Below are 27,934 nucleotides of genomic sequence, written 5' to 3' on the forward strand. Positions count from 1 at the left end.
TGCTTGAGAAAATACCATGTTCTGCAATAAAAATGATTGAAGTGAGATGAACAGACTGAACTTTATTTTATGTTGACAGTTTTACTTTGCAGTAAAAAAAAAATTGATAAAAAAAAAAGTAATATCGCAATATATCGAGTATCGAAGTATCGCGATAGTATCGTATCGCGAGGTCTCTGGCGATTCCCACCCCTAGTACACATACACACACACACACACAGTCAGCTAAGAGAGGAGAGGTACACACACACACAGGGCACGAAATTAACTTTTTGACTCACCGGCCAGTGGCGGGTAGATGGGAAAATTCTACCCGCCAAGCATATTTCTTACCGGCCAAAAAAAACGCATTTTTGTGTCACATAATAAAAAATGTCAGTACATTTCAAGTAGATAAGCTATTACGTTGAAGAATAGACACTTAAAGAGGCCAGAGTTAAATTTGTACTATCTCTCTCTCTGAAGTGACTTCTCGCTATCTGCAAACAGCTCCACTGTCTGTGTGTATTCTTAGTAGCCTCCAGATGCAGACAGGATTCTCCGGCGCTGCAGCTGGACCTATTGGTATACTGTGCTTTGGTCAAATCACATTCAGCATGCCCTCAGCTCGAATACGCATCGAATCAATGTTATAAGACATTGATATCAGGAGCCATCTGTAGCTACTGCTAGCCGGCTAGATGCTAGCTGCCGGAGCCATCGATATTATGACTGGAGCTGCGCTTGGGGCGGAAATGAGACCCGCACAGGATTTTCAAAATAAAAGTATCGATATGAACTACACGCCAGGTGGCGGGCAGACCTCTCAGTGTCACTCGCCAAACCGAAATTCTGCCCGCCGATGGCGGGTGGCAGGCTCCAATTTCGTGCCCTGCATTGAGTGCCAACGACGAGAGATCTCAGAACAGCGTGGAATCGGTGTTTCGACCACCCAGCGTTGGATCAATAAACGCAATCGATATTTGGAATGGCGATCAGGAATTGGAATAATCTTTTTGGAAAACATCTGATCTGAGGTAAGGAATCTATCTTACCAGTCTTAGGATAATCAGAGCTTTTTTCACAGAGATATCAACGTGTGCCCTATGTGTGTGTGTGCATGTGCTGATCAGGAAATGGATACTCAATTTTTCAGCCCGCTTCTATAACGTGCATAAGTACACATATACTATCGATAATCTAGCGCTTATTTGAAAACGATTCATAAATAGGCAGAAAAATTACAACGTTTTTTGTGTATTCCAGAATATTCCAGTAAAGGGCGTTTATCACAGAATCTTTATATTTTCCTGAAACGTTCAAAAAAGAGTGTTTTTCAAAATGGTATAAAACGGAAATGAACAGATTAAAAAACAATCCGTTTCGACAATGTTGACTGCAAACAAGTCATTGATAAGCGACGGCCATATTATACACATAGCCATAATTTAAGATGTAGTTTATGCGTTCGCAAATATGAGAGCTCTATCATTGAAGTGGGTGTTGGCACGCAGCGTGGTTCTGGGGCACCCGACCTCCGGCACTCAAAGTGTTAATGGATCTACCACTATTAATGGATCTACCGGTATTAACGGATCTACCGGTATTATGTCCCCCGTGTGTTTCTTCTTCATGTGATTCCTCAGGTGGCCTTCTCGTGGGTAACTCTTGTCACAGACCGTGCAGCCGTAGACTGGCTTCCGCGTGTGAACGGTCATGTGATGATTTAAGGCGCTGCGGGCGCTGAAGGCGCAGCCGCACTCGTTGCAGAGGTGGGGCTTCTCCCCCGTGTGCGTCCTGAGGTGGTCCTTCAGAGCTCCGCCCTTGTTAAAGGTCTTCCCGCAGACGCCGCAGCCGTGCGGCCTCTCCCCCGTGTGGATCATCGTGTGGATCTTCAGGGAGAAATTCTGGGAGAACCTCTTGCCGCACACGTCGCAGCCGTAGGGTCTCTCCCGCGTGTGAACCCTCGCATGGCCCACCAGACTGCTGCCGCGAACGAACGCCTTCCCGCAGACGGTGCAGACGTACGGTCTCTCTCCCGAGTGCACTCTCTTGTGCGCTTCGAGGATTCTGTTCGTGTTGAACATCCTGCCACAGTGAGTGCAAACGTAGGGTTTCTCCTTTGTGTGGATTCTCATGTGATTGGTCAGGGCGCCTCTGCGGGGGAATCCTTTGCCGCAGTGAGTGCAAACGTAGGGTTTCTCCTTCGTGTGGATTCTCATGTGATTGGTCAGGTTTTCTTTGCGGGAGAATCCTTTGCCGCAGTGAGGGCAAACGTAGGGTTTCTCCTCCGTGTGGATTCTCAGGTGCATGGTCAGGTTTTTTTTGCAGGAGAATCCTTTGCCACAGTCAGTGCAAACGTAGGGTTTCTCCTTCGTGTGGATTCTCAGGTGCATGGTCAGGTTGTTTTTGCGGGAGAATCCTTTGCCACAGTGAGTGCAAACGTAGGGTTTCTCCTCCGTGTGGATTCTCAGGTGATCGGTCAGGCTGTCTTGTCCTTGTTCCCTCCACTCGTCATCGCTGCCACCGCCTTCTCTCTCCTCACCGTGGTTCTCTTCACCGTCGGCGATGGAACAGTCTGAAGAGAGGGGCTGGAGGTCACGGCTACAGAGTTCTTCTCCGGTCTGAAGGGAGTCTGGACCCTTCTCCTGGCTCGGACTGGGGCTCCACCACAGCCCGGGGACAACACAAACAGAGACATTGTCCCGTAGAGAGTCTGGATGCAGGGATGAAAAGAGGAACAATAAATCATCTTGAAACTTGACTTGGAAGTTTAATTTTTTTAATTAATATTATTATTATTATTATTATTATATTTAATTATTATTATACGATTTTTCAATTTAAACATTTCACCGAAAATGTACAGAAAATTAAACATAAACCCACAACACTCGTGCCCCCCCCCCCATCCCACCCTCCCCCACTGCCCAGCTCAACTACCCTCCCCACCCAATCCCAGGACCCTCCCTGTGGAGGATGAAGACATTGGTCTCCTCCCTATGAGCTATTTCACCCAAACTCCCCCCGGTTGTATTCTCTCCCCCCCCCCCCCTCTCTTGTGTATAAAGGGGATTCCCTCATGAAAATCTGTCTCTTCTTCCAGATTCCAACAGCTAGTTATTTGGTAAGAGCCATTCATCAAGCCATATATCTCAGAGTTATTTATATTTGATACTTTCATTCCGAGTTAATAAATTGTATTAACCGGATCCACCGACTGAGTAAGTTATTATGGCTTTGATCGGCCACATTCATTCACACCACCTCCCCAAAACATGAAGAGAAAACAATATTGAGCAGGAAAGAATTACAAATAAATAATACTGTAGACAATATTAAATGTCTAGCTAAGAGTGAGGAGAAGACACTACAGTTCAGTGTATCGCTCTTAATACTTTGAGTTTCTTTACAAAGTTCTAACATACAACAGAGCATCGCTCTAACATACAACAGAGCAGTCCATCGCTCTAACATACAACAGAGCAGTGCATCGCTCTTAACACTGAGATTCTTTACAAAGTACAGTTCTAAATGACCTTATAGAACAACAGAGCAGTGCATCGCTCTTAACACTTTGAGATTCTTTACAAAGTACTAGGGGTGGACGGTATAAACGGTATACGGTATAAACGGTATGAATTTGCTCTACGGTATGGATTTTGACTATACCGTGTAACCGGTAGAGCAGCTCTAAAAGAGCAATGACGTCATGTAACCACAGCTCGACTATTTCAATCGCATTTGCCCCTAAAAATAGATAGAATTAGTCATAGATAATAGATATGTGCAAACTGGAAAAAGTTATTTAGGAGGCTTCGCGGAGTGGGCGTGTCAACACGCAATTGTCATTTCATAATAAACACATATCACCGCGGCGCACAGCAAGTTTCAATTTCAGTTCCTGGCATTTTTAACCAGTGGAGAAAGGTAAGGGATTTCCCTATCGTTTTTCTTATATGAATTATTCTACGTTAATAAAACATACCTGGTGATCAACTACAGTTTGCTGTAAACATTATGATATGTGTGTAGTGTTATGATAACGACGGCTGCAGCGGGAGGACGGCTGCAGCAGTGGAGTTGCGAATAGCATGTAGCTGCAGAACCATGGGCGCTTTTAGGTTTGGCCACAGGCCCGCTCAACAGCGCCCCCCCCACCCAACGGCTGAATTGCCAATGGCTCCTGAAAGCGCCCATGGTTCTGCGGCTCTGCAGCTACATATGCTTCTAGCTAAATCCAGCATCCAGCCTCGCTGTTTGCAATGGGAGCAGCACGGAGTCTCGACTCGGGACTTATTTTATTTGGAATATAATGACTTTATACGCAAAAGTAGCCTAGTTTTAAGTTAAAATATTATAAATCTACATGCCTTGAGGATGTCATTCTTTATATAGCCTGCCTATCAGGCAAAAAAAATTATTCTAACGGAAACACTGATACCGTAATATATACCGTTACCGTCTATGCTTCAAATTATACAGTGATATACATTTTAGACCATACAGTCCACCCCTAGGGATGGGAATCGAAAACCGGTTCCCGTTGGGAACCGGTTCCTAATTGGCCGATGCCTGGAACCGTGTGGCTCCTGTGACTTTCGATTCCCTTATCGCTGCCTACAGTTGCGCAATAACGTTACGTTAGCATGTAGCCATGGCAGACTCTATTTGATTCCTTAAGGGCTCGAAATTGCCTGGGTTTTGGTAATATGCTCCCGAAATGCTCCCGCTGTTTGGCTACTTCTATGTGCAGTGAAAACTACTTGAATGCTTTAGAATCTAGTCATTGATTTAGATCAGGGTGAGCTAAAATTAGCCGCGGAGCTAACATGAGCTAACGCTATTTAATCAAGCTCACAAAGAGAGATAAACAGCTGACAGCGGATAGTACAGGTACAAATACAATAAAACAGCAGGTGGGGGCTGTTGTGTAAACCTTGTATTCTTTAGTTCACATATAATGAGAGACGTGAGTGCTTGTTTACTAGTCTCTGTAAGCCAGGAAGAGTGGTGCAACATACAAATGTGTCCGTGTAGCAACACAAGCCAATACTTTAAAGGACAGGGGCCCGGGGAGGGAGCTCTCTCTCTCTCTGTGTGTGTGTGTGTGTGTGTGTGTGTGTGTGTGTGTGTGTGTGTGTGTGTGTGTGTGTGTGTGTGTGTGTTCGTGTGTGTGTTCGTGTGTGTGTGTTCGTGTGTGTGTGTTCGTGTGTGTGTGTGTGTGTGTGTGTGTGTGTGTGTGTGTGTGTGTGTGTGTGTGTGTGTGTGTGTGTGTGTGTGTGTGAGAGAGAGTGTGAGTGAGAGACAGAAGTCAGAGGAATAACAACCTGTTATTCAATAGATTAAATTCGTAATAATAATAATAATAAAAAAATAAATACATTTTAAGACAATCTCAAATACATTATTTTATTTAAGTGTAGGCTATAGTTAATGTTTTATTTTTTACAGTTTTTGTATTTTTCTGACATGGGGGCTCAACAATAAATGACAATCAGAAATGTCAAGTTGCATGTTGTTATTCTAACCAGCTTAGACCCCGACGCTCTGCATCTTCTGGCCGCCTCAGACCTACTCCTATCCGAGCTCCGGGAGGGTCATCAAAGAGAAGTCGCCTATTCTCAGTCCTTGCCCCACAATGGTGGAATGAACTACCCACCCCAGTTAGGACAGCCGAATCACGTACAATCTTTCGCCGTCGACTAAAGACGCACTTCTTCAACCATTATCTGAATAAAAGAAAATATATCTAACCCTAACTAACCGTACTGTCATGCACTTGTCCTAATAAACTAACCTACACTGTAGCACTCAACACTTTGATGAACATTGTTGCTCAGCTGATAGAGTTGTGCCCTTCCTGATGGCTTGTCGTACAGAACTTGTAAGTCGCTTTGGATAAAAGCGTCAGCTAAATGACTAAATGTAGTTCTGTTGCATTTCCAATTTATTTATTTAAATTATAAATTGATCAGGTATCGATAAGGGAATCGATAAAGAATCGAATTGATAAGCAAAATCGATAATGGAATCGTATCGATAAAATCCTATCAATTCCCATCCCTATCCACCCCTACAAAGTACAGTTCTAAATGACCTTATAGAACAACAGAGCAGTGCGTCGCTCACTACAACAGAGCATAGCTCTAACATACAACAAAGCAGTAGGGGTGGGACGATACATCGATCCAGATCGATATCGATCTATTATCAATAATCAAATAGGATCGATGCAACGTAAAAAGATCGATTCATATTGCGATACTCTTATTTTGAAAATCCGGCGAGTCGTATCCCGCCCAGTATGAAACGCTGTGTAGCTCTGTACAGCAGAGCAGGGCTACAGAGCGCCTATTTTGCGACCAGATATAAGTCTGTGCAGTTTTTCCCCCCGCAAAGGGTCAATTGCATCTAACATGCTTTGCATCGTCGCCATTCCTTTATGCCCACGTCGCGTTAAAGACTTAAATTAATGTTACGTCTAGTGATGCACGATATATCGGCCGCCGATATAATATCGGCCGATATGGCCGTTTTTTTACACATCGGTATCGGTCCGAAATCAAGATAGGGCCGATATGGGCCGATATTAAAAAAATTAATAAATTTAAATATTTTTTTATTTTAATTTTTTTTACATATTTTGGCCTTAAATAGTTTCAAAATATCAGTCATTTCTGAAAATAAGTTACAAAAGTAAAAAAATTATGCGTTTTGTAAAATAGCTCTTTATTTGATTATCATAAAAAGGTGTTTTCTATACAGAGATATCGACATCGGTAAATATCGGTATCGGCCAGAACAGCAATATTAATATCGTTTATCGTATCGGCCACAATTTTCACATCGGTGCATCACTAGTTACGTTAGCTGCTTACTTACGCTAACTAAGCTAAGCAGCTAACCCTGAGAGAGAACAGGAGAGAGGAGAGGGGACTGGGGAAGGAGGAGGGGGGGGGCACTCTTCTGTGTCTGCGGACTGGGGGAGGGGCATTCTGTGTGTGTGTGCGTTTGAAAAGACCAGATGAAGTGAGGAGTATTATTATATTGATACTAGTATTTACTGAGGATGGACAGATCATGTTGATATTTAAACATAAAAAATACAATACATAATAAATGTATTCATGATCATCATGCAACATAAAACAATTGTAGGAACAGTTTGGGAGAGGGAGGGGTTTTAGGTTGTGTGTTGTGAGTTCCAAAAATGTTTACTTAGTTTAAAGCTCAATATATAAAAACGTGGCACTTTACAGTGAACAGGAGGTCTATTTGTATTAAAAACAATAGATTGTTTTTCATTTAAATGTCTGGAAGAGCTCAAAAATAAAAACGACAATTGATATTTCCGTTGCCTTTTTTGAGTTGATCTAAATGTGACTGATTGTGTTAAATGGGCATATAATATCGTATCGTTGTCCAAAGAATCTATATCGTATCGTATCGTGATGAAACTGGTGATTCCCACCCCTACAGAGCAGTGCATCGCTCTTAACACTTTGAGTTTCTTTACAAAGTACAGTTCTAAATGACCTTATAATTTAACAGAGCAGTGCGTCGCTCACAACTCAACAACAGAGCAGTGCATCGCTCTTAACTTTCTTTCTTTACAAAGTTCAGTTTTGAATTACAACAGAGCAGTGCTCTTAAAATTACAGTGCATAGGAGGTAGTGAGATCAAATTTGCATAGAACCGACACATGAATTTGATAGAAAGTGTATAAAAGTATGTAGGGTAAGTGTAGCTGAGGGGCTACAAAACCCGGACTGTATTAAAGATTGTTTAGATTAAACCACTACTAAATATTATTACTTGCCAGACAGTACAGTTAGGTAAATATGGCAGACACTCAATTGACGGCACGGGGACAAGGATATCAAGTTTACAGTATTTTAATAGTAATATACAACTGAATTATTACGTTGCTCTTTAATAGTAGAATGATAGTAGAATGTCAGAGTATCAAAGTCAAGGGGAATGAATAATTCCTAGGTTAAGAATACTCGACCGGAGCTCTGCATGGAGTGGGAGAAGGCGATACAGGGCAAAGCGAGGGGGATAGCTGGAGACGATGATTTCCCCCATGGAGTTGTAAGCTCCAGAGGAATTGAAGAAGTTCAAGTTCTTTAATAGTTGTCATACAGAAGTACAGAATACTTTCATACAAAATGCTTCTTACTGTTACGCTCCAGAGACTGTGCTAGACAAGATAGTATCAAATAACATAATAACATAATATAGCATGAATTTAGAAGAAGAAAATGAGGTCACAGTGTTCGGTATAGACATATGTACAATGTTCTGAGTTACCATATAATATACAATACACAATACTATGCAGTGTACTAATGTACAGTACTATCTAGTGCAAAGCAGAAATGGGATGAGGTACAATTTTAGGTACAATTTACAGTAAGGTGTACGAGTTGTAGTGCAATCCTTCATCCATAAATATAAAGTGTGGGGAGTGGGTGCTACAGTGTGTTTGTTTAAAGTGGGTGTGTGCTATAAGTGTGTGGAGTGGGTGCTACAGTGTGTTTGTTTAAAGTGAGTGTGTGCGTGTGGATGTGTGTGCTATGTGCGTTTGGTGGTTGTTGTTGTGTAGTGTTCATTCATTGTTCGTTTAGCAGCCTGATGGCCTGGGGATAGAAGCTTCTTCTGAGTCTTTCTGTGCTCGCCTTGAGACTCCTGTATCGCTTGCCTGACCGCAGCAGTTCAAAGAGGCAGTTGTTCGGGTGACTGGAGTCTTTAATGATTCTCTTAGCCTTGCCCTTGCAACGCTTGTAGTAAATGTTCTGGAGGGTGGGGAGCCCCCCTCCAATTGTGCGTTCGGCTGAACGTGTCACTCTTTGTAGTCTGCTTTGGTCTTGTGCAGTGCTATTCCCAAACCAGGAGGTGATGTTGCCGGTCAAGATGCTCTCTATTGTACATGAGTAGAAGTTCTTAAGGATCTTCTGGCTGACTTGGAACTTCCTTAGGCGCCTGAGGAAGTAGAGGCGTTGTCGTGCCTTCTTCACAACACTGTTAATGTGTGTGGTCCATGTCAAGTCCTCGGATATGTAGGCTCCGAGGTACTTAAAGCTGTTGACTCTCTCAACCGGTGCCCCGTCGATGCTGAGGGGGCTGTAGTCCTTGACCCCCGACCTCCTGAAGTCCACAATCATCTCCTTTGTTTTGCTGACGTTCAGGGAGAGGCTGTTTTCCTGGCACCATCCCGCCAGGACCTTGACCTCTTCCAGGTAGGCCCTCTCGTCGTTGGCAGAGATCAGGCCCACCACCACTGTGTCGTCAGCAAATTTGACGATTGTATTGCTACTCCGCTGAGCCACACAGTCGTGTGTGTACAGGGAGTAGAGGAGGGGACTCAGAACACAGCCCTGGGGGGCCCCTATGTTGAGGGTGATGGATGAGGAGGTGCAGTTGCCTGCTCTCACCACCTGGGGTCTGCCAGTCAGGAAGTCCAAGACCCACTGGCAGAGGTCATAGCCCAAGCCCAGGTCCCTGAGCTTGGCTATGAGTATGGAGGGGACTATGGTATTGAATGCCGAGCTGTAGTCGATGAATAGCATTCTCACATAGTTCCCCTGCCTCTTGTCCAGGTGTGATGCTGCTGTGTGCAGCACATGGGATATGGCGTCCTCCGTGGACCTGTTGGGGCGGTATGCAAATTGCAGGGGGTCCATGTTGATGGGGAGGGAGGAGCAGATGTAGCCCTTTACTAGCTTCTCGAAGCACTTCATGGCTATGGAGGTGAGAGCTACAGGGCGGTAGTCGTTGAGGCAAGCAGGCTTGGATTTTTTGGGTACAGGGATAATAGTGGACTTCTTCAGGCAGGTGGGGATGACAGCCTGTTCTAAGGACAGGTTAAATATGTCAGTGAATACTGGGGCCAGTTGGTCGGCACAGACTTTTAGGACGCGGCCGGGGATGCCGTCTGGACCTGCTGCCTTCCTGATATTCACTTTTTTAAAGGTCCGCCTCACCTCATGCTCTGTTACCCTGAACACTGCGCCTCCATCAGCAGCCGACCCCCCCCCCCCCCCCCCATTGCCGAGGCTTGTGAGCTGGTGTTGTTATTACCAGCATCAAACCTCGCATAGAAGGTATTGAGGTCATTTGCTAAGGAGATGTCACTGTTCAGTTTGAGGGAGGCGCCTTTGTAGTCTGTCTGTCGGAATAGTCGGATACTCCTGCGGTCACTGAAGAAAAGGGGGTCTCGTACGGATCCAGTCCTTGTAATCCAAGTGCCCGATGGCAGGGTTAATAGCTCTTAATCCAAAGCCCGATGGCAGTGATGGTAGCTAGCTAGCTTCGTTTGTACTAGAAGCTAGCCTGATGACGGTCTTCAGGGAGTAGTTAGATCCAAACGGCGATGGTCTTAACTATACGCTTCTCCACGTTACTTCGCTTACACAAGGCACTATACTGCGCCAATAATGGCTCTACAATATTAGGGTCGTATCTAAGTAGCTACTAGCTATCCGTAACGATACACCGCGGGTAGGCTTCCACTGCTCACATGTTCACTCGTTCTGCGGTTAGGTTAGGTTACTTCTCGTTTCTCTGCTTTCACTTCACAATTCACCTACGGCTGCTTGCGCCTTCTACAATATATATACTCAGAGTGATTTCTAGAGCGCAACCGAATTACTTGTCCGGAATCAATGCGCCCGCTAAGGGCATATCTTTGAACTTGTCTGAGGGGCGCGTCTGCTGGCGCCTCCAATGTCAAGGGCGGTGCCCAATGGGGCGAGCGAATAATACTATGATTCAAACGGAAGCTTAAAGGTATATAGCTTATATATATAAACAATATACAAGTTATACAAAATAATAAACGTAGATTCTCAGAGTTAATCTGGCCCTTCAGAACAGCCGCCTCCTAATTATTCCGCACCTAATTAGTAAATAAATGGGGGCACAGATTAATATTAAAGTCAAGTCAACTTCTCCATACTGTGCTATGGGGAATTGGAAAAACAATCTACAAAGTCAGTGGGTCATAGTTGTCGTCAGGGGATTTTGGGATCTCCGGCAGCTCTATCAACTTGGCTACAGGTCTGGTGTAGGTCCGCCCTTGGACGATGACTTCTGCCGCTCTGACCTTCCCATCGGAACCAGTAATCACTCTGCTCACACGGCCGGCCGGCCACGTAGCTCGGGGTAGTGACTGGTCTATTATCATTACGACGGTATTCACTGTCAGGTTGTCCCTGTCTTTTACCCACTTCTGACGGGCTTGAAGGGATGGTAGATAGTGTAGGAGGAAGCGGGCCCAAAACTGGTCGGCCAGTACTTGGCTGTGTCTCCACATTCTCCGGCCGTTAATCTCGTCCTGTCTGTACACCGCCTGAGGAAGGGCAGGGTCCAGCCGCACCATCAAGATGTAGTTTGGGGTGACTGGTCGATGTCCGCTACGTCGCTTGAAACGTAACCGAGGGGCTTAGAGTTCAAGACGCCCTCGATCTCTGTGAGGACCGTAGTCAGGACTTCCTCGCCCACGGTCTGGGCCCCAAGTACAGTGTACATAGCAGTCTTTATGGATCGGACCTCTCTCCCACGTTCCCCCGAAATGGGGGGCGTTCGAGGGGGTTGAACTGGAAGGTGACCTGAGCAGGAGCGAGACGGATCTTGAGTTCTTCACCCATAGCCAGGAAGCTCTCTCTCAGTTCTGTATCTCCTCCTCTGAAGTTTGTCCCTTGGTCGGACAACAGCACTGATGGGGTTCCTCTCCTTGCTTGGAATCTCCGGAAGGACATGAGGAATGAGTCCGTACTCATGGTCTGGAGGATTTCAATGTGAACAGCTCGGGTGGTCATGCACTTGTACACGATGCCCCACCTCTTCTCTGTCCCTCTTCCTTTCTTGACGTTGAATGGGCCGAAGCAGTCCACTCCCGTGGAGTGGAAGGCCCGCTCGCCGAGTCGGAGGCGGCAGGGAGGCAGGTCGGCCATCATCGGAATACTAGGCTCTGCCCTCCACTTGCGACAGGTTGGGCAAGTCCGTTGGAATCGGCGTACAGCTTCTCTCCCTTGGAGTATCCAGATCCGTCGGATCTCCGCAAAGACTCTCTCGGCCCCCGCGTGGTGCACCACCGCGTCGTACTTCTGGATGATCAGCTCGGTTATCTTGTGTCGGCTGTTGAGGCCGATGGGATGCTTAACATCTTCGGTCACGTCCGGGGCCCGTCTCAATCGACCACCCACCCTGATGAGGTGCTGGGCGTCGAGCTCTGGGGCCAAGGTGAGGAGTCGACTGTCTGAGGGGACTGGCCTTTTCCCCGTCAGGCAATCTAGTTCTTCTGGGAATGAGTCTCTTTGGGCTCTCTTCAGCAGAAGAAGTTTGGCTTCTTTGTAGTTCGATGCGTCGAGGTCTGTGGTGGGGGGGAGCTCCGGGTGGTGCCATAAGAATGTCCTTTTCTGAGCACTCTAAGGTTAAACAGTCGTCTAGGTCCGGGTCCGTTGGAGCCGGGGCTTGCGTCAGCCCGCAGAACATAGACTTCTTGATCTCTGACTCATCTTGGTTCGCCTCCCGTGGTGTGGGGATAGGCCACTTCTCCTCCGGGAGCTTGAGGAACTCAGGACCATCACTGTAAGGGTTAGGACGTGTGAGGTCGTTTAGGGACATCCCCTGTGTGATGACATCCGCCGGGTTCTGTTTGGTGTCAACGTATCTCCAACATGCTGCTCCTACCAGGTCTTGGATCTCGGTGACTCGGACTCCGACGAAAACCTTGTACCGACAGGAGTCGGACTGGATCCAGGTGAGCACGGTCATAGAGTCTGACCATAGGAAGATCTCACGCACCGGTATGGTGAGTTCACTTTGTATCATCGTTGCGAGTTGCGCGCCTACCAGAGCTGCGCAGAGCTCTAGTCGCGGGATCGACTGCTGCTTGCGGGGAGCTATCCTCGAGCGGGCCAGGACGAAGGCTACGTGGACTTCTCCTCCCTCTTCTCGGGCTCTCAGGTAAGCCACCGATCCGTACGCCACTTCAGAAGCGTCGCTGAAGACGTGCAGGTCTATCTGACACGTCTCCAGCCGTACTGTAGGGGGGAAGTAACTCCGTTGGATGGTCACATCTCGGAGTGAGTCGAGTTCATCCTCCCATTCTCTCCATGTGGAAGCCAGGTGCTCGGGTATGGGGTCGTCCCAGCCCTGCTCCTTGTCCCACAGTTCTCTCACCAGCATCTTCGCCCGAGTGGTGTAAGGGAGGATACATCCCATTGGGTCGTACTGGCTGGCGAGTGTTCGGTACACACTCCGCCGAGTGGTCAGTCGAGTCTTGGACTTTTCCTGATCCGTGGTCAGGGGTGTGTCTGTAGTGAAGCGAGTCCGTCTTGAAACAGCAGACGAGGCCCAGTGTCATTTCTTGCGCTTCGCCTGGGGTGTGCGCCATCCAGGTCTCGCTGCTCGCAGCCTTGGTCTCTGGGGGGAGGCTTCGGAGGACTTGAGAGTCACTGCTGGCCCATTGTCTGAGGTCGAATCCACCTTTGGCCAGTGAAGCTCGTAGCTTCAGTAATAATAATAATAATAATTCATTTAATTTATATAGCGCTTCTCAATAACCCGAAGTCGCTGGATGCTCTCGGCTTCTTCTGGCGTAGATACACTCTGTAGGCAGTTGTCCACGTAGAAACTTCTTTCCACGCTGTGTCGGACCTCCTCGTCGGCTCCGGGGTCTTCGGCCATGTGCTTCTGTAACGCGAACGTGGCGCAGCACGGGCTGCAGGTGGTGCCGAATGGGAGTACCTCCCATTGGTATATCGAGGGTTGTTCGTCGTCGAGCCTCTCTCTCCACAGGAACCTCAGCAGAGGCTTGTCTTCCTCCATCAGTCGGACTTGTAGGAACATTCCTTTGATGTCGCCGCTGATGGCCACTTTGTCCTGACGAAAACGTAGCAGTATGCCGAGGAGGGAGGGGCCGAGTGTCGGGCCGGGCAGGAGCAGGTTATTCAGATTCTGTTGTCCAATCTGATAACTGCAATTGAACACGATGCGGTTCTTTCCGTTGTGGGTGACCTTGTGGTGGGGCACGTACCATGACTGTCGTCTTTTCTGCCTCGTGGTCATCGATTTTCTTTATATGGCCAGCCGTGATCAGCTTTTCGATCTCGGCGCGATATATCGTTGCTTGGGGGGGGGTCTTTGGCGAGACGCCGCTCAGTGCTCTGTAGATAGCGTTGTGTCACTTCCTTCGGCTCGTGCAGAGTGGGCATCCCTTCCCGTCTCAAGAGTGGGGTCGCGTATCTTAGCACTCCGTCGACCTCGACCCTCATAGTCTTCTGCTCGAGTAGAACTATGGCATACTTGTCCTCCTTTGACCGAACCATTTTGCGTTCGTTCTTGAATGGCAGCGAGTCTAGTGTCCATAGCCTCTCAACGTGCTGCAAGAGGGTAGTGTCTTGGTCGCTCACCTTGGTGTAAAGGCAGCGTGTGGACGTTGGTCGGTTGGAAGGCCCGGAGAGAGGGCCTTGGAGCGTCCAGCCCAGTCGGGTCTTAACCGCGGCTGGGCATCCTCTGGGTCCGATGTGGACCGCGTCCGTTGGGACGATAAGGTCTGCGTGGTCGGAGCCTATGAGCAGGGTCGGTGTAGCGCCGTCGATGAGCGGTATGGGCAGTCGGCGTAGGTGTTCATACTTCTCCCTCAGCTGTGGGATGGGGTAGTCATAGCGTGACAGACCTATGTCGTGGCTTGTGAACGCCTTGTTGATGCTGTACCGCTTCTCGGGCTGATCGATCGCTGCTATGGTGAACGAGACGTTTTCACCCTTTATTGTCTTTAAGTCTCGACGAATGGTACGGATTGTCATGGTCTCCTCTGGACCCCGCAGGCCCAACTGGGTCGCGGCGGAGGCGAGGAGGAGTCTTCTCCGACCCGTCGTCGAGGACGGCGTAGGTGTCGAGTACCTTGTCCCTGTGACTGAGGAGTACTCGTACCACCTTGAGGAGCACCCGGGAGCTCCCACTCTTCGCGGGATCAATGTAGAGTACTTCTGCTCTCGAGCTGCTCTGTGGGGCGGGTTTCCGCTTGTTGCTCTCGTGCAGTGCTTCGAGGTGGGCGCCGTCACACTTGCCACACTTCTTCTTAAGGCGGCACTCGGCTGCCATGTGGCTGCGCGCGCAGCGGAAACAACGGTAGGGATGGGAATTGATAGGATTTTATCGATACGATTCCATTATCGATTCTGCTTATCGATTCGATTCTTTATCGATTCCCTTATCGATACCTGATCAATTTATAATTTAAATAAATAAATTGAAAATGCAACAGAACTACATTTAGTCATTTAGCTGACGCTTTTATCCAAAGCGACTTACAAGTTCTGTACGACAAGCCATCAGGAAGGGCACAACTCTATCAGCTGAGCAACAATGTTCATCAAAGTGTTGAGTGCTAAAGTGTAGGTTAGTTTATTAGGACAAGTGCATGACAGTACGGTTAGTTAGGGTTAGATATATTTTTTTTTATTCAGATAATGGTTGAAGAAGTGCGTCTTTAGTCGACGGCGAAAGATTGGATGGGTTTCGGCTGTCCTAACTGGGGTGGGTAGTTCATTCCACCATTGTGGGGCAAGGACTGAGAATAGGCGACTTCTCTTTGATGACCCTCCCGGAGCTCGGATAGGAGTAGGTCTGAGGCGGCCAGAAGATGCAGAGCGTAGGGGTCTAAGCTGGTTAGAATAACATGCAACTTGACATTTCTGATTGTCATTTATTGTTGAGCCCCCATGTCAGAAAAATACAAAAACTGTAAAAAATAAAACATTAACTATAGCCTACACTTAAATAAAATAATGTATTTGAGATTCTCTTAAAATGTATTTATTTTTTTATTCTTAAACTAATTTAATCTATTGAATAACAGGTTGTTATTCCTCTGACTTCTGTCTCTCACTCACACACTCTCTCTCTCACACACACACACACACACACACACACACACAGAGAGAGAGCTCCCCGGGCCCCTGTCCTATAAGGTATTGGCTTGTGTTGCTACACGGACACATTTGTATGTTGCACCACTGTACTTCCTGGCTTACAGTCTTGTAAACAAACATTCCGTCTCTCATTATATGTGAACTAAAGAGTACAAGGTTTACACAACAGCCCCCACCTGCTGTTTTATTGTATTTGTACCTGTACTATCCGCTGTCAGCTGTTTATCTCTCTTTGTGAGCTTGATTAAATAGCGTTAGCTCACGTTAGCTCCGCGGCTAATTTTAGCTCAGCCTGATCTAAATCAATGACTAGGTTCTAAAGCATTCAAGTAGTTTTCACTGCACATAGAAGTAGCCAAACAGCAGGAGCATTTCGGGAGCATATTACCAAAACCCAGGCAATTTCGAGCCATTAAGGAATCAAATAGTCTGCCATGGCTACATGCTAACGGCTAACATTATTGCGCAACTGTAGGCAGCGATAAGGGAATCGAAAGTCACGGGAGCCACACGGTTCCAGGCATCGGCCAATTAGGAACCGGTTCCCAACGGGAACCGGTTTTCGATTCCCATCCCTAAACAACGGTGGTTTGCTTTAATCCACTGACTTACGTCGTCGGCGGTCAGTTTCTTAAATGCGTCGCACTGTGACAGCCAGTGTTCGTTGTCGCAATATTGGCATGCGATCTTCCATTTTCCCTTAGCGGGGGGGTTATGACTCTTCTGTCGTGGCACTGACTCGGTCTGGTGCATCACGGTGATGGGCGTGCTTTGGTCTTTAAACCTTCTCGGTCCCTCTTTAATGTTCGAGCCACCCCATGCGAAGGTGTCGATCCTTAGGCTGCTGACCTCCCTGGCTAGGAAGTCAGCAAGGTCCAGGAGTGATTGTTCTGGGCCATTGGGGTCACGGTGATTTCTTTGCCGCCGAAAACGTTCCTGGCGGAATGGGGGGAGCTTCTCCAATATACGCTCCACGTTGGAGTTGGCGTACAACTCGTACATCCCCTTCTCTCGTTGTGACCCGAGCATCCTTACCAGGGATTGTACTTTGACGGATAGGTCGTCCAGGGCTCGATTGTCTTTAGCTGGGGGGAGACCCGTTCAATCTAACGTATCTCCTGAATGACATAGTCCCATGTACGGCCGTAACGTGCGTCGAGGGCCACCAGGGCATCAGAATAGGGGGTCTGTGAATTGGAGTATGCCAGCGCTATGTTGTGCGCTCTGGTTACCTTGAGGTGCTTAAGGAGGATGGCATACTTGTAGCACTCGTCCTGTACTCCGGACATAATTGTCTCTAGGTACATGCGCAGTTCGGTATACTGCGCTCTGTCTTCTCTTGTGAAGTCTGGGAATGTGGGTGTCCCAATGTAGGATGCCATGGATGGCTGTGACACTGATGCGCGTAGGGGGAGAGGCCTCCTTGGCGAGTCTCCCCGTACGTGGGGTCGTTGGTTCGTGCTGGGCGGGAACCAGAGATTGGGCCCCCAGGCACTATTCCTCGGTGCCGTCTGTTGCTCGAACTCCCCACTGGGACGTGTTGGGGGTTCATAACGCCGCGCGTCGGGACTGAGACCGGGGCTGCACTGTTCCTCCTGGTCTGAGATGGGTGCGTGCGGGTGGGCTTTCTGTCCTCCTTCGTCCTCCGCTAGGCTTTGTAGTCGCTCGGTTAGCTGCTCTGCAACGTAAGCAGGTTATTCCCGTAGGCTGGGTCCCGTGTAGCTTGGTCGGGGAGGGGAAGGTGCCCTCGACCCGTGTCGTGATGATCTCCGGGAGCTCCGGTGGAGGAGTGGGGAGTCACCCTCTGGAGCGCTTGCTCCATCATTTGTGCTTGTAGATGGTCTCGTTCCGCCTCGCGCTGTGCATTGGCTGCGTCACGCTGTGCATTGGCGCGGTCTCGCTCCATGGTTTCTTGAGCCTGGAGGCGCCTCTCTTCCAGTCTGAGATGTTCGCGCTCACTCTCTCGTTGCGCCTGGAGACGTCTCTCTTCCACTCTGGAGTGTTCACGTTCACTTTCTTGTTGCGCCTGGAGGCGGTCACGCTCACCCTGGAGGCGGTCTCTTTCGGTTGAAGCTGTCAGCGTGGCGATCAGGACTTGCGCTAGCCTCTGGTCGGCCTCGCTTGGGGATGACGCTGATGATGGTGATCTGGAGTTGGCAGGGCTTGGCAGTGACCTGGTCTCTTTACGCGCTCCGAGGTCCATCTCGGGGGTGCTGTACTTTATCTTCTCCCGCGCTCCGAGGTCCATCTCGGGGGCGCGGTGCTCTTTTCTCCGGTGCGCGCCGAGGTCCATCTCGGGGGCGCATTCTTTATCCTCTTGCGCTCCGAGGTCCATCTCGGGGGCGCGTTCTGTACCTTCTTGCGCGCCGAGGTCCATCTCGGAGGCGCAGTCTTTATCTTCTTGCGCTCCGAGGTCCATCTCGGGGGCGCGGTGGTCTATGGGCATAGTCAAGTCATGTCCCGATTGTCCCCCCCCCGTGAGCTAAGTCAGTTTCACTTAAACCAGCTTGGGTCTCTACCGGTGGGGCTGACGGGTCGATAAGGTTGGGCATACTTAAGCTACTAATTTTATCCTTGCTTAACGTCTTTTTAGATAAGCTAGGAAGTAGATCTACAGCGTAGTTCTCCAAGTGTGGAGGGGGCTGACGCTGGCGCCTAGGGCGCTCTAGTGGGGGAGAGCCGATTGGATAGTGTCCGCCGCTGGCCATATTATTATTATTACTGATACCCTCCGGCTCGAAGGACCAATTGTAGCTGAGGGGCTACAAAACCCGGACTGTATTAAAGATTGTTTAGATTAAACCACTACTAAATATTATTACTTGCCAGACAGTACAGTTAGGTAAATATGGCAGACACTCAATTGACGGCACGGGGACAAGGATATCAAGTTTACAGTATTTTAATAGTAATATCAATATACAACTGAATTATTACGTTGCTCTTTAATAGTAGAATGATAGTAGAATGTCAGAGTATCAAAGTCAAGGGGAATGAATAATTCCTAGGTTAAGAATACTCGACCGGAGCTCTGCATGGAGTGGGAGAAGGCGATACAGGGCAAAGCGAGGGGGATAGCTGGAGACGATGATTTCCCCCATGGAGTTGTAAGCTCAAGAGGAATTGAAGAATAGTCGGATACTCCTGCGGTCACTGAAGAAAAGGGGGTCTCGTACGGATCCAGTCCTTGTAATCCTTGTAAGTCCTTGTAATCCAATCACGCATCAATTTTTCTTACACCGAAGTACAGACAGAAAATTAAAAGTACTCTCGTACTTTTCCCGTAGTCTCGCGAGAGGTGCAGAAATGGGATGTGACGTCAGAGGATACGATCCGGTCAGTGTTTCACAACACAGACTGGAATGTGTTCCGCGACACAGATAACATTAATGCCTACACGGAGACAGTGCTGGACTATGTTTGTACTAGGGTGAAAGAAACAATCCCCACTACCAAAATGAAAGTTTACCCAAATCAAAAACCCTGGGTAGACAAATCCGTCCGTGAAGCTCTGAGAGAGCGCACCAAAGCATACAACGACGGCCTAGAGGCAGGCAACATGAATGACCACAAGGTGGCGCGATACAACGTAAGGAGGACTGTGTCAGAGGCCAAACGACGCTACAGGGATAAAATTGAACTCCAGTTTGAACAAGCTGACTCTAGAGCTATGTGGCAGGGGCTCAAAACGATGACAGACTACAAAGGCGCCTCCCTCAAACTGAACAGTGACATCTCCTTAGCAAATGACCTCAATACCTTCTATGCGAGGTTTGATGCTGGTAATAACAACACCAGCTCACAAGCCTCGGCAATGGGGGGGGGGGGGGGGGTCGGCTGCTGATGGAGGCGCAGTGTTCAGGGTAACAGAGCATGAGGTGAGGCGGACCTTTAAAAAAGTGAATATCAGGAAGGCAGCAGGTCCAGACGGCATCCCCGGCCGCGTCCTAAAAGTCTGTGCCGACCAACTGGCCCCAGTATTCACTGACATATTTAACCTGTCCTTAGAACAGGCTGTCATCCCCACCTGCCTGAAGAAGTCCACTATTATCCCTGTACCCAAAAAATCCAAGCCTGCTTGCCTCAACGACTACCGCCCTGTAGCTCTCACCTCCATAGCCATGAAGTGCTTCGAGAAGCTAGTAAAGGGCTACATCTGCTCCTCCCTCCCCATCAACATGGACCCCCTGCAATTTGCATACCGCCCCAACAGGTCCACGGAGGACGCCATATCCCATGTGCTGCACACAGCAGCATCACACCTGGACAAGAGGCAGGGGAACTATGTGAGAATGCTATTCATCGACTACAGCTCGGCATTCAATACCATAGTCCCCTCCATACTCATAGCCAAGCTCAGGGACCTGGGCTTGGGCTATGACCTCTGCCAGTGGGTCTTGGACTTCCTGACTGGCAGACCCCAGGTGGTGAGAGCAGGCAACTGCACCTCCTCATCCATCACCCTCAACATAGGGGCCCCCCAGGGCTGTGTTCTGAGTCCCCTCCTCTACTCCCTGTACACACACGACTGTGTGGCTCAGCGGAGTAGCAATACAATCGTCAAATTTGCTGACGACACAGTGGTGGTGGGCCTGATCTCTGCCAACGACGAGAGGGCCTACCTGGAAGAGGTCAAGGTCCTGGCGGGATGGTGCCAGGAAAACAGCCTCTCCCTGAACGTCAGCAAAACAAAGGAGATGATTGTGGACTTCAGGAGGTCGGGGGTCAAGGACTACAGCCCCCTCAGCATCGACGGGGCACCGGTTGAGAGAGTCAACAGCTTTAAGTACCTCGGAGCCTACATATCCGAGGACTTGACATGGACCACACACATTAACAGTGTTGTGAAGAAGGCACGACAACGCCTCTACTTCCTCAGGCGCCTAAGGAAGTTCCAAGTCAGCCAGAAGATCCTTAAGAACTTCTACTCATGTACAATAGAGAGCATCTTGACCGGCAACATCACCTCCTGGTTTGGGAATAGCACTGCACAAGACCAAAGCAGACTACAAAGAGTGACACGTTCAGCCGAACGCACAATTGGAGGGGGGCTCCCCACCCTCCAGAACATTTACTACAAGCGTTGCAAGGGCAAGGCTAAGAGAATCATTAAAGACTCCAGTCACCCGAACAACTGCCTCTTTGAACTGCTGCCGTCAGGCAAGCGATACAGGAGTCTCAAGGCGAGCACAGAAAGACTCAGAAGAAGCTTCTATCCCCAGGCCATCAGGCTGCTAAACGAACAATGAATGAACACTACACAACAACAACCACCAAACGCACATAGCACACACATCCACACGCACACACTCACTTTAAACAAACACACTGTAGCACCCACTCCACACACTTATAGCACACACCCACTTTAAACAAACACACTGTAGCACCCACTCCCCACACTTTATATTTATGGATGAAGGATTGCACTACAACTCGTACACCTTACTGTAAATTGTACCTAAAATTGTACCTCATCCCATTTCTGCTTTGCACTAGATAGTACTGTACATTAGTACACTGCATAGTATTGTGTATTGTATATTATATGGTAACTCAGAACATTGTACATATGTCTATACCGAACACTGTGACCTCATTTTCTTCTTCTAAATTCATGCTATATTATGTTATTATGTTATTTGATACTATCTTGTCTAGCACAGTCTCTGGAGCGTAACAGTAAGAAGCATTTTGTATGAAAGTATTCTGTACTTCTGTATGACAACTATTAAAGAACTTGAAGTGCCCGATGGCAGGGTTAATAGCTCTTAATCCAAAGCCCGATGGCAGTGATGGTAGCTAGCTAGCTTCGTTTGTACTAGAAGCTAGCCCGATGACGGTCTTCAGGGAGTAGTTAGATCCAAACGCAGATGGTCTTAACTATACGCTTCTCCATGTTACTTCGCTTACACAAGGCACTATACTGCGTCAATAATGGCTCTACAATATTAGGGTCGTATCTAAGTAGCTACTAGCTATCCGTAACGATACACCGCGGGTAGGCTTCCACTGCTCACATGTTCACTCGTTCTGCTGTTAGGTTAGGTTACTTCTCGTTTCTCTGCTTTCACTTCACAATTCACCTGCGGCTGCTTGCGCCTTCTACAATATATATACTCAGAGTGATTTCTAGAACGCAACCGAATTACTTGTCCGGAATCAATGCGCCCGCTAAGGGCATGTCTGAACTTGCCCGGACACGTCTTTGAACTTGTCTGAGGGGCGTGTCTGCTGGCGCCTCCAATGTCAAGGGCGGTGCCCAATGGGGCGAGCGAATAATACTATGATTCAAACGGAAGCTTAAAGGTATATAGCTTATATATATAAACAATATACAAGTTATACAAAATAATAAACGTAGATTCTCAGAGTTAATCTGGCCCTTCAGAACAGTAAGATTAGTGTAGGTGAAGTACAATTTGTGTCAGGATATCCCTGATGTTTCATTGAAATGCCTGAGCAAAGAGGTTTTAAGGTTTTAAAGGTGACATGCATTATAAATGTCTTTTTTCAGTGTCCAGCATAGAGCTGCCGCGGTTACCGCGGTATCGCTGTTACATCACGCCCACCGCAGAGTTAAGCTGAATACCGCATCACTGCTGTTTTTATAATAATAATAAGAAGAAAGGGTGGGGGGGGGTAACCGCCGGGCGCTACCACCCCTGCCCGCGACACCGAGTGAACGGCGCACGACCAGAGGGGAGACTTCGAATCCCCCCCGCCTCTCCCCAAGGGAGAGGGGAGTTGGGAACCGCGGCGGCGCGCAAGGGGCTGGAGCCACACCGCGCTCAGGTTTTATGGTTCTCGTTAAGTCGGGCTCGCCGGTCTTCCCCGGCCGCGGCTCACCCATCCTTTCGGGGGGGATCCGGAGTTAGTTAATTAGCAGTAGGACCTCGTTCATTCATCCGTTTGTGTATTACGGTACTCTTCCATGTGTGTACGCCAAGACAGTCTAACGTTAGTGCAAGCACGGTGTGTGTGTGTGTGCGCGCGTGTGTGTGTGATTGTTAGACGGACTGAGAGAGCAAGCTAGCTTAGCTAACGTTCTTAGCTCTGTGCTTCGTTGTATATATGTAGACCTACTTGTGTGTATTGCGAATGAATGACTATGTTCCTAACTAACGTCGTTAGTACAAGTGCCGTGTGTGTGTGTTTGTTAGATGGACTGAGTGAGCAAGCTAGCTTAGCTAACGTTCTTAGCTCTGCGCTTCGTTGTATATATGTAGACCTACTTGTGTGTAGTGTGAATGAATGATTATGTTCCTAGCTAACGTCGTTAGTACAAGTGCTGTGTGTGTGTGTGTGTGTGTGTGTGTGTGTGTGTGTGTGTGTGTGTGTGTTAGACAGATTGGGAGAGCAATCTTATTCTTCCAGGCATTTGTTTTCCCCAAATCGTATGGCATGGGTACCTGCTTCGGTGTCATCCCTTTGTGGATTGTATTGTATCGAAAACGTATGCTTGAGCCCTATTTGTTTGTGTATTAGGTTCACTTTGGTGTTAGTAGAGTAGTATGGCCAGAACTATTTGGTGGGTGGTTGTCACTCAAAGCATTCTGCTAGTATGGGCGGAGCCAAGCCAATAACAGGCTGAAATCTTGAGGCTGGAAAATGATGCTTTTGAGTACTCCATTAGAAATATAAAACAATGATTTTCTTTTAAATAAACCTTACAGGTGTCTTCCATAGACTCACAGGAATTGTGTAAAGTTGCCCAAATAGTGCTAGGAATAGCAATGCAGGTCCCCTTTAAGCTGTCTTTTGAAGATGTCTAGCGAGTTGGCTTCCCTGATGTTTTGGGGTAGTTTGTTCCATAGTTTTGGGGCATAGTTGATAAAGGCTGCATTACCAATCCTCTTTTGACTGTTTCTGGGAGCCTCTAGTAGTCCAGCAGCTGATGATCGCAGTGTTCTTGCTGGCCTGTAATTTATTAGAGTGTTGGCGATGTAGCTAGGTCCCTGTCCATTTAGAGCTTTGTATGTAAGGAGAAGGACCTTAAAGGGGACATGTCTTGCTATTCCTTTCACTATTTGGGCAACTTTACACAATTCCTGTGAGTCTATAGAACACATCTGTAAAGTAAAAAAAAAAAAATCATTGTTTTGTATTTCAAATCAAGTACTGTAAGGCAGCATTTTTCCACTTCAACATTTCAAGCTATTTTGGGCTGAGCTCCGCCCATAAGCGCTTTGAGTGCCCTTTTTCATGATATTTACGCCTCTGATTGGCCCAATTTAGTTTCAATCTGTATGCATCTACAAATCATATTATACCAGGTAGCCAATTGACGGAAAATCCGTCACGACTCCGAATCAAATTGACGGAACTCCGAATCAAATTGACGGAAATCCGTCTCGAGTCAAGACGGAACGCTTTAATGCCTGCTAGGAGTGAAGAGAAGCCACTAGAGTTCAATATTAAACATCTAGCTAAGAGTGAGGAGAAGACACTACAGTTCAATATTAAACATCTAGCTAAGAGTGAGGAGAAGACCCTACAGTTCAATATTAAACATCTAGCTAGGAGTGAGGAGAAGACACTACAGTTCACATCTCCCTGGGTGTTCCCATTTCAGGCAGAAGCCCAAAGACACCAAGGATCTGGGTCAAAGTTTCTAATTCTATCAAATATTTATTTGAATGCATTAAAAACTGCCAGACTATTTTGGAAAATCTGAGCATGCAGGTTCTCGTTCACAATTCAAATGAATAAAAGCGGCAGTGGCCTGTTGGGATGCTGGATCCTAATGTGAAAAACTGTGATTTTATATGTCTGCTCATTTTACCCTTGCTATTATTTTACTCATTTTTACTTTTATCTTTACGCCCCACTATCCGCTAGGTGCATACTATAACCTTCCGATTCACATACCTGCTCTGTGTAACTTGATCTGTGGTTGCAGAATGATATCCAGCAGCTTGCGCTGGCGGTCGACCTCCTGCTTTGACCGTACGGCTTCCTCCTGGACCTCTGCCATCACTCTCTCCACCAGCACCATGATCTCCTCCGCCGCCGCCCTCAGCTGCTCCGTCACCACCGCCCTCTGCAGCGGCACTTCTGGAAAAAGGAACGTTGTCATTGAAATCATTAGCACATTATACTTTATTCAGGATAGCGGTCCGATTATTGAGTGTTGCATTTTTTCATTAAGCCTTTTACATTAAATCACCCATAGAAGCCGTAATAAACCCGTCCCTGTTGTAAAACATTTTGGGCCTGCCTAAGAATGACTCTTGCTGGATGTGCTCTGGAGACTCACAGCGATGGAACAGAGCCAGGCATATTAGGCCTTATGGCACTAGGTAACAAATAGCAACCAAACGTATAGGCATTAGGCCTTATGGCACTAGGTAACAAATAGCAACCAAACGTATAGGCATTAGGCCTTATGGCACTAGGTAACAAATAGCAACCAAACGTATAGACATTAGGCCTTATGGCACTAGGTAACAAATAGCAACCAAACGTATAGGCATTAGGCCTTATGGCACTAGGTAACAAATAGCAACCAAACGTATAGGCATTAGGCCTTATGGCACTAGGTAACAAATAGCAACCAAACGTATAGGCATTAGGCCTTATGGCACTAGGTAACAAATAGCAACCAAACGTATAGGCATTAGGCCTTATGGCACTAGGTAACAAATAGCAACCACATGTATAGGCATTAGGCCTTATGGCACTAGGGCATAAAAGAAAATATTGTTTGTTTCCTGTTGGTTGTTAGTTAACCCATTCCCTGCCACCACTTTGATCATCTTATACCATTCTCTGCCAGTACTGTAAGTCTATGGAGATGTTCACCTTCTTTGCAGGGCTATAACTTTTTAAATTGTATTGCTAAATTGACATTACTATGGCTCATTCAACATCGATTATCTATCGTTCAGGATGTAGGAACGTTTTACTTTTTCATTCACACATTCATACGAAAATACCGTCTAGAGTATAAATATGTTTATCGTTTTCTGCAGTATTTCCTAGAACGTGAGATATAGACATAAATGCATATTATTAGATTATCAAATGGCGTTTGATACCGATCAACGCTATATTAAAAATTTCAACTGTACATGGTCCTAAACGTTATGACTGATCATGCACGGGTGAACGAGGGGGGGGGGGGGGGGGTCGTTTATAATTCCGTGACCGACGTTAAATGATTTATGTAGTATGGGTGATATATAGATCAGAACAGTTTGTATCGAAAATGATAAACAAAACCGCTGAAACTCACGGCAGCTTCCTCGTAGCGTTGGGCGATGAGAGTGGAGCAAACAGATCCCAGTTATGTGATGTGGATCGAGGCGATCCAGTTCCGGTTTGTATAATACTAATATACGCCCAAATGATGTGGATTATTGAGTTATGGCAACAATCTATATCCACAGTGTGTGTCTTGAGTCCCGGGACGATAAACGAGTGGCCGGACGGAATTAGGGGACGGACCGAGCTGCAACGGGCATTTCCGGTTTGGCAACTTGCCGATCAGCCACCAGGTGGCAGTATTGAAGTGTTGCAGAGTTGTGCTGAGTCCTTAAGCCAAGACTCCGTGGGTGAAATATGAATACCATGGCGAAAATATGAAATATGAACTTGAAACACGTCGTACACCGTTATTGGCAGAATTAGCATGAACTTGAAACCCGTCGTATGACGTTATTGGCGGAAAAAGGGTTAAGGCCATGGGTAGGTAGGGAATTTATTTAATTTTATTCTTTCCCTTTTTTACAATAAAGTTTCATAAAAATCTTAGTCAAACCTTTAGTATTATGGATATTAAACATGCTGGCAGAGTACATGCATCCATGTTGTCGTGAACATTTTAATTAAATAAAGAATTCCCTATACATAGTCGCCGTGGGAAAAAATAAAATAAAAAATTAAATAAATTCCCTACCTACCCATAACTGACAACCAACAGGAACCAAACAATTTATTTTGTTAGGCCTTATGGCATTAGGTAACGCATATAATCAACCAAATGTATTAGGCCTTATGGCATTGGTAACACATAGCAACCAGGCATACTAATATCTACAGATATGTAAAAGGATTATTATGTACTGTACAGGTATGCTACTGTACTTGTGCTGTATGATGACAATACATTTGAATCTAATGTAATGTCGAGCAAAAGATGAGCTAGGCCTACGTTGCTAACATAAAGTGTAATTGTAGGTAATGGCCCTGGCTGGGTTGTTTGGCATCATACTCCCGCTTCACGGGCTGTAATATCTACAAAAGAAGTGTAATAAAACTAAAACACATGTAAATGCCTCACCTGCTCCGCCAGACTGCAGCGTGTTCAGCGGTCTCCGTTCGACGGCAGTCTGCACTTTGGGCTCCTTGGGGGAAACGTCCCTGTTGTTGAAGTCTAACGTGGTTCTTTCTGCAGAAGTTAAAATGAGCTCTACAGCCGCGGAGAGTCGCTCTGTGACAAGTGTCGTCAATAACGCGAGCCGAGTTTTAGACATGATCAGTTCATGTATATAATATATATCACATGAATGATTGTTGACTGTAGTTTAGCCACACGACGGTTCCTTTGCTTGAACTCGTCAAGCCTCTTTGTTGTCGAACCAACGAGAGCCAAGTCAAAGATGGTCTCTGGTCACGTGCTGGTCTGTGGGTCTGTGTGTCGAAGGAGCCGCTCTCGCCGCCTGCTGGTCTGGAGTAAAACACTAACCGTTTAGATGACCAACTAAATAAAAGCACCAACATGGATACAGAAAAAATGTTGTGCATTCAGTTAGTAATTCAAAAACTTTTTTTGTATTATTATTTTAACAGGACAATACAGTAACAGTAAAAAAATGTATACAAAGAAATCTACACATAAAAGAAAAAAGAAACACAAACATGCCAGGAGTCAAGATAAAACGAAAATAGATTATATGAAAACATTAAATTGGGAGCATAGTTCCACAGTCTTCATAGCTTTTTAGTTTGTTGTTGAAGTTATTGTATTAATGTCTGGCTCAATTTCTTTCTTGAAAACCTGAAC

General features: G+C 47.0%; 1 protein-coding gene across 1 annotated transcript; it reads right to left on the reverse strand.

Moving 5' to 3' along the window:
- Positions 1-171: 171 nt before the first annotated feature.
- Positions 172-27,404, reverse strand: LOC311223784 (uncharacterized protein; the record flags this gene model as incomplete). Its single annotated transcript, XM_084308551.1, has 3 exons — positions 172-2,695; positions 24,799-24,984; positions 27,212-27,404. 3 exons carry the CDS (start codon positions 27,402-27,404, stop codon positions 1,524-1,526), a joined length of 1,551 nt encoding a protein of 516 aa, XP_084164677.1. The 3' UTR covers positions 172-1,523.
- Positions 27,405-27,934: the final 530 nt, after the last annotated feature.

This window comes from Notolepis coatsorum (assembly GCF_963971535.1).
Source record: "Notolepis coatsorum genome assembly, chromosome: 2".
Lineage (NCBI taxonomy): Eukaryota > Metazoa > Chordata > Actinopteri > Aulopiformes > Paralepididae > Notolepis > Notolepis coatsorum.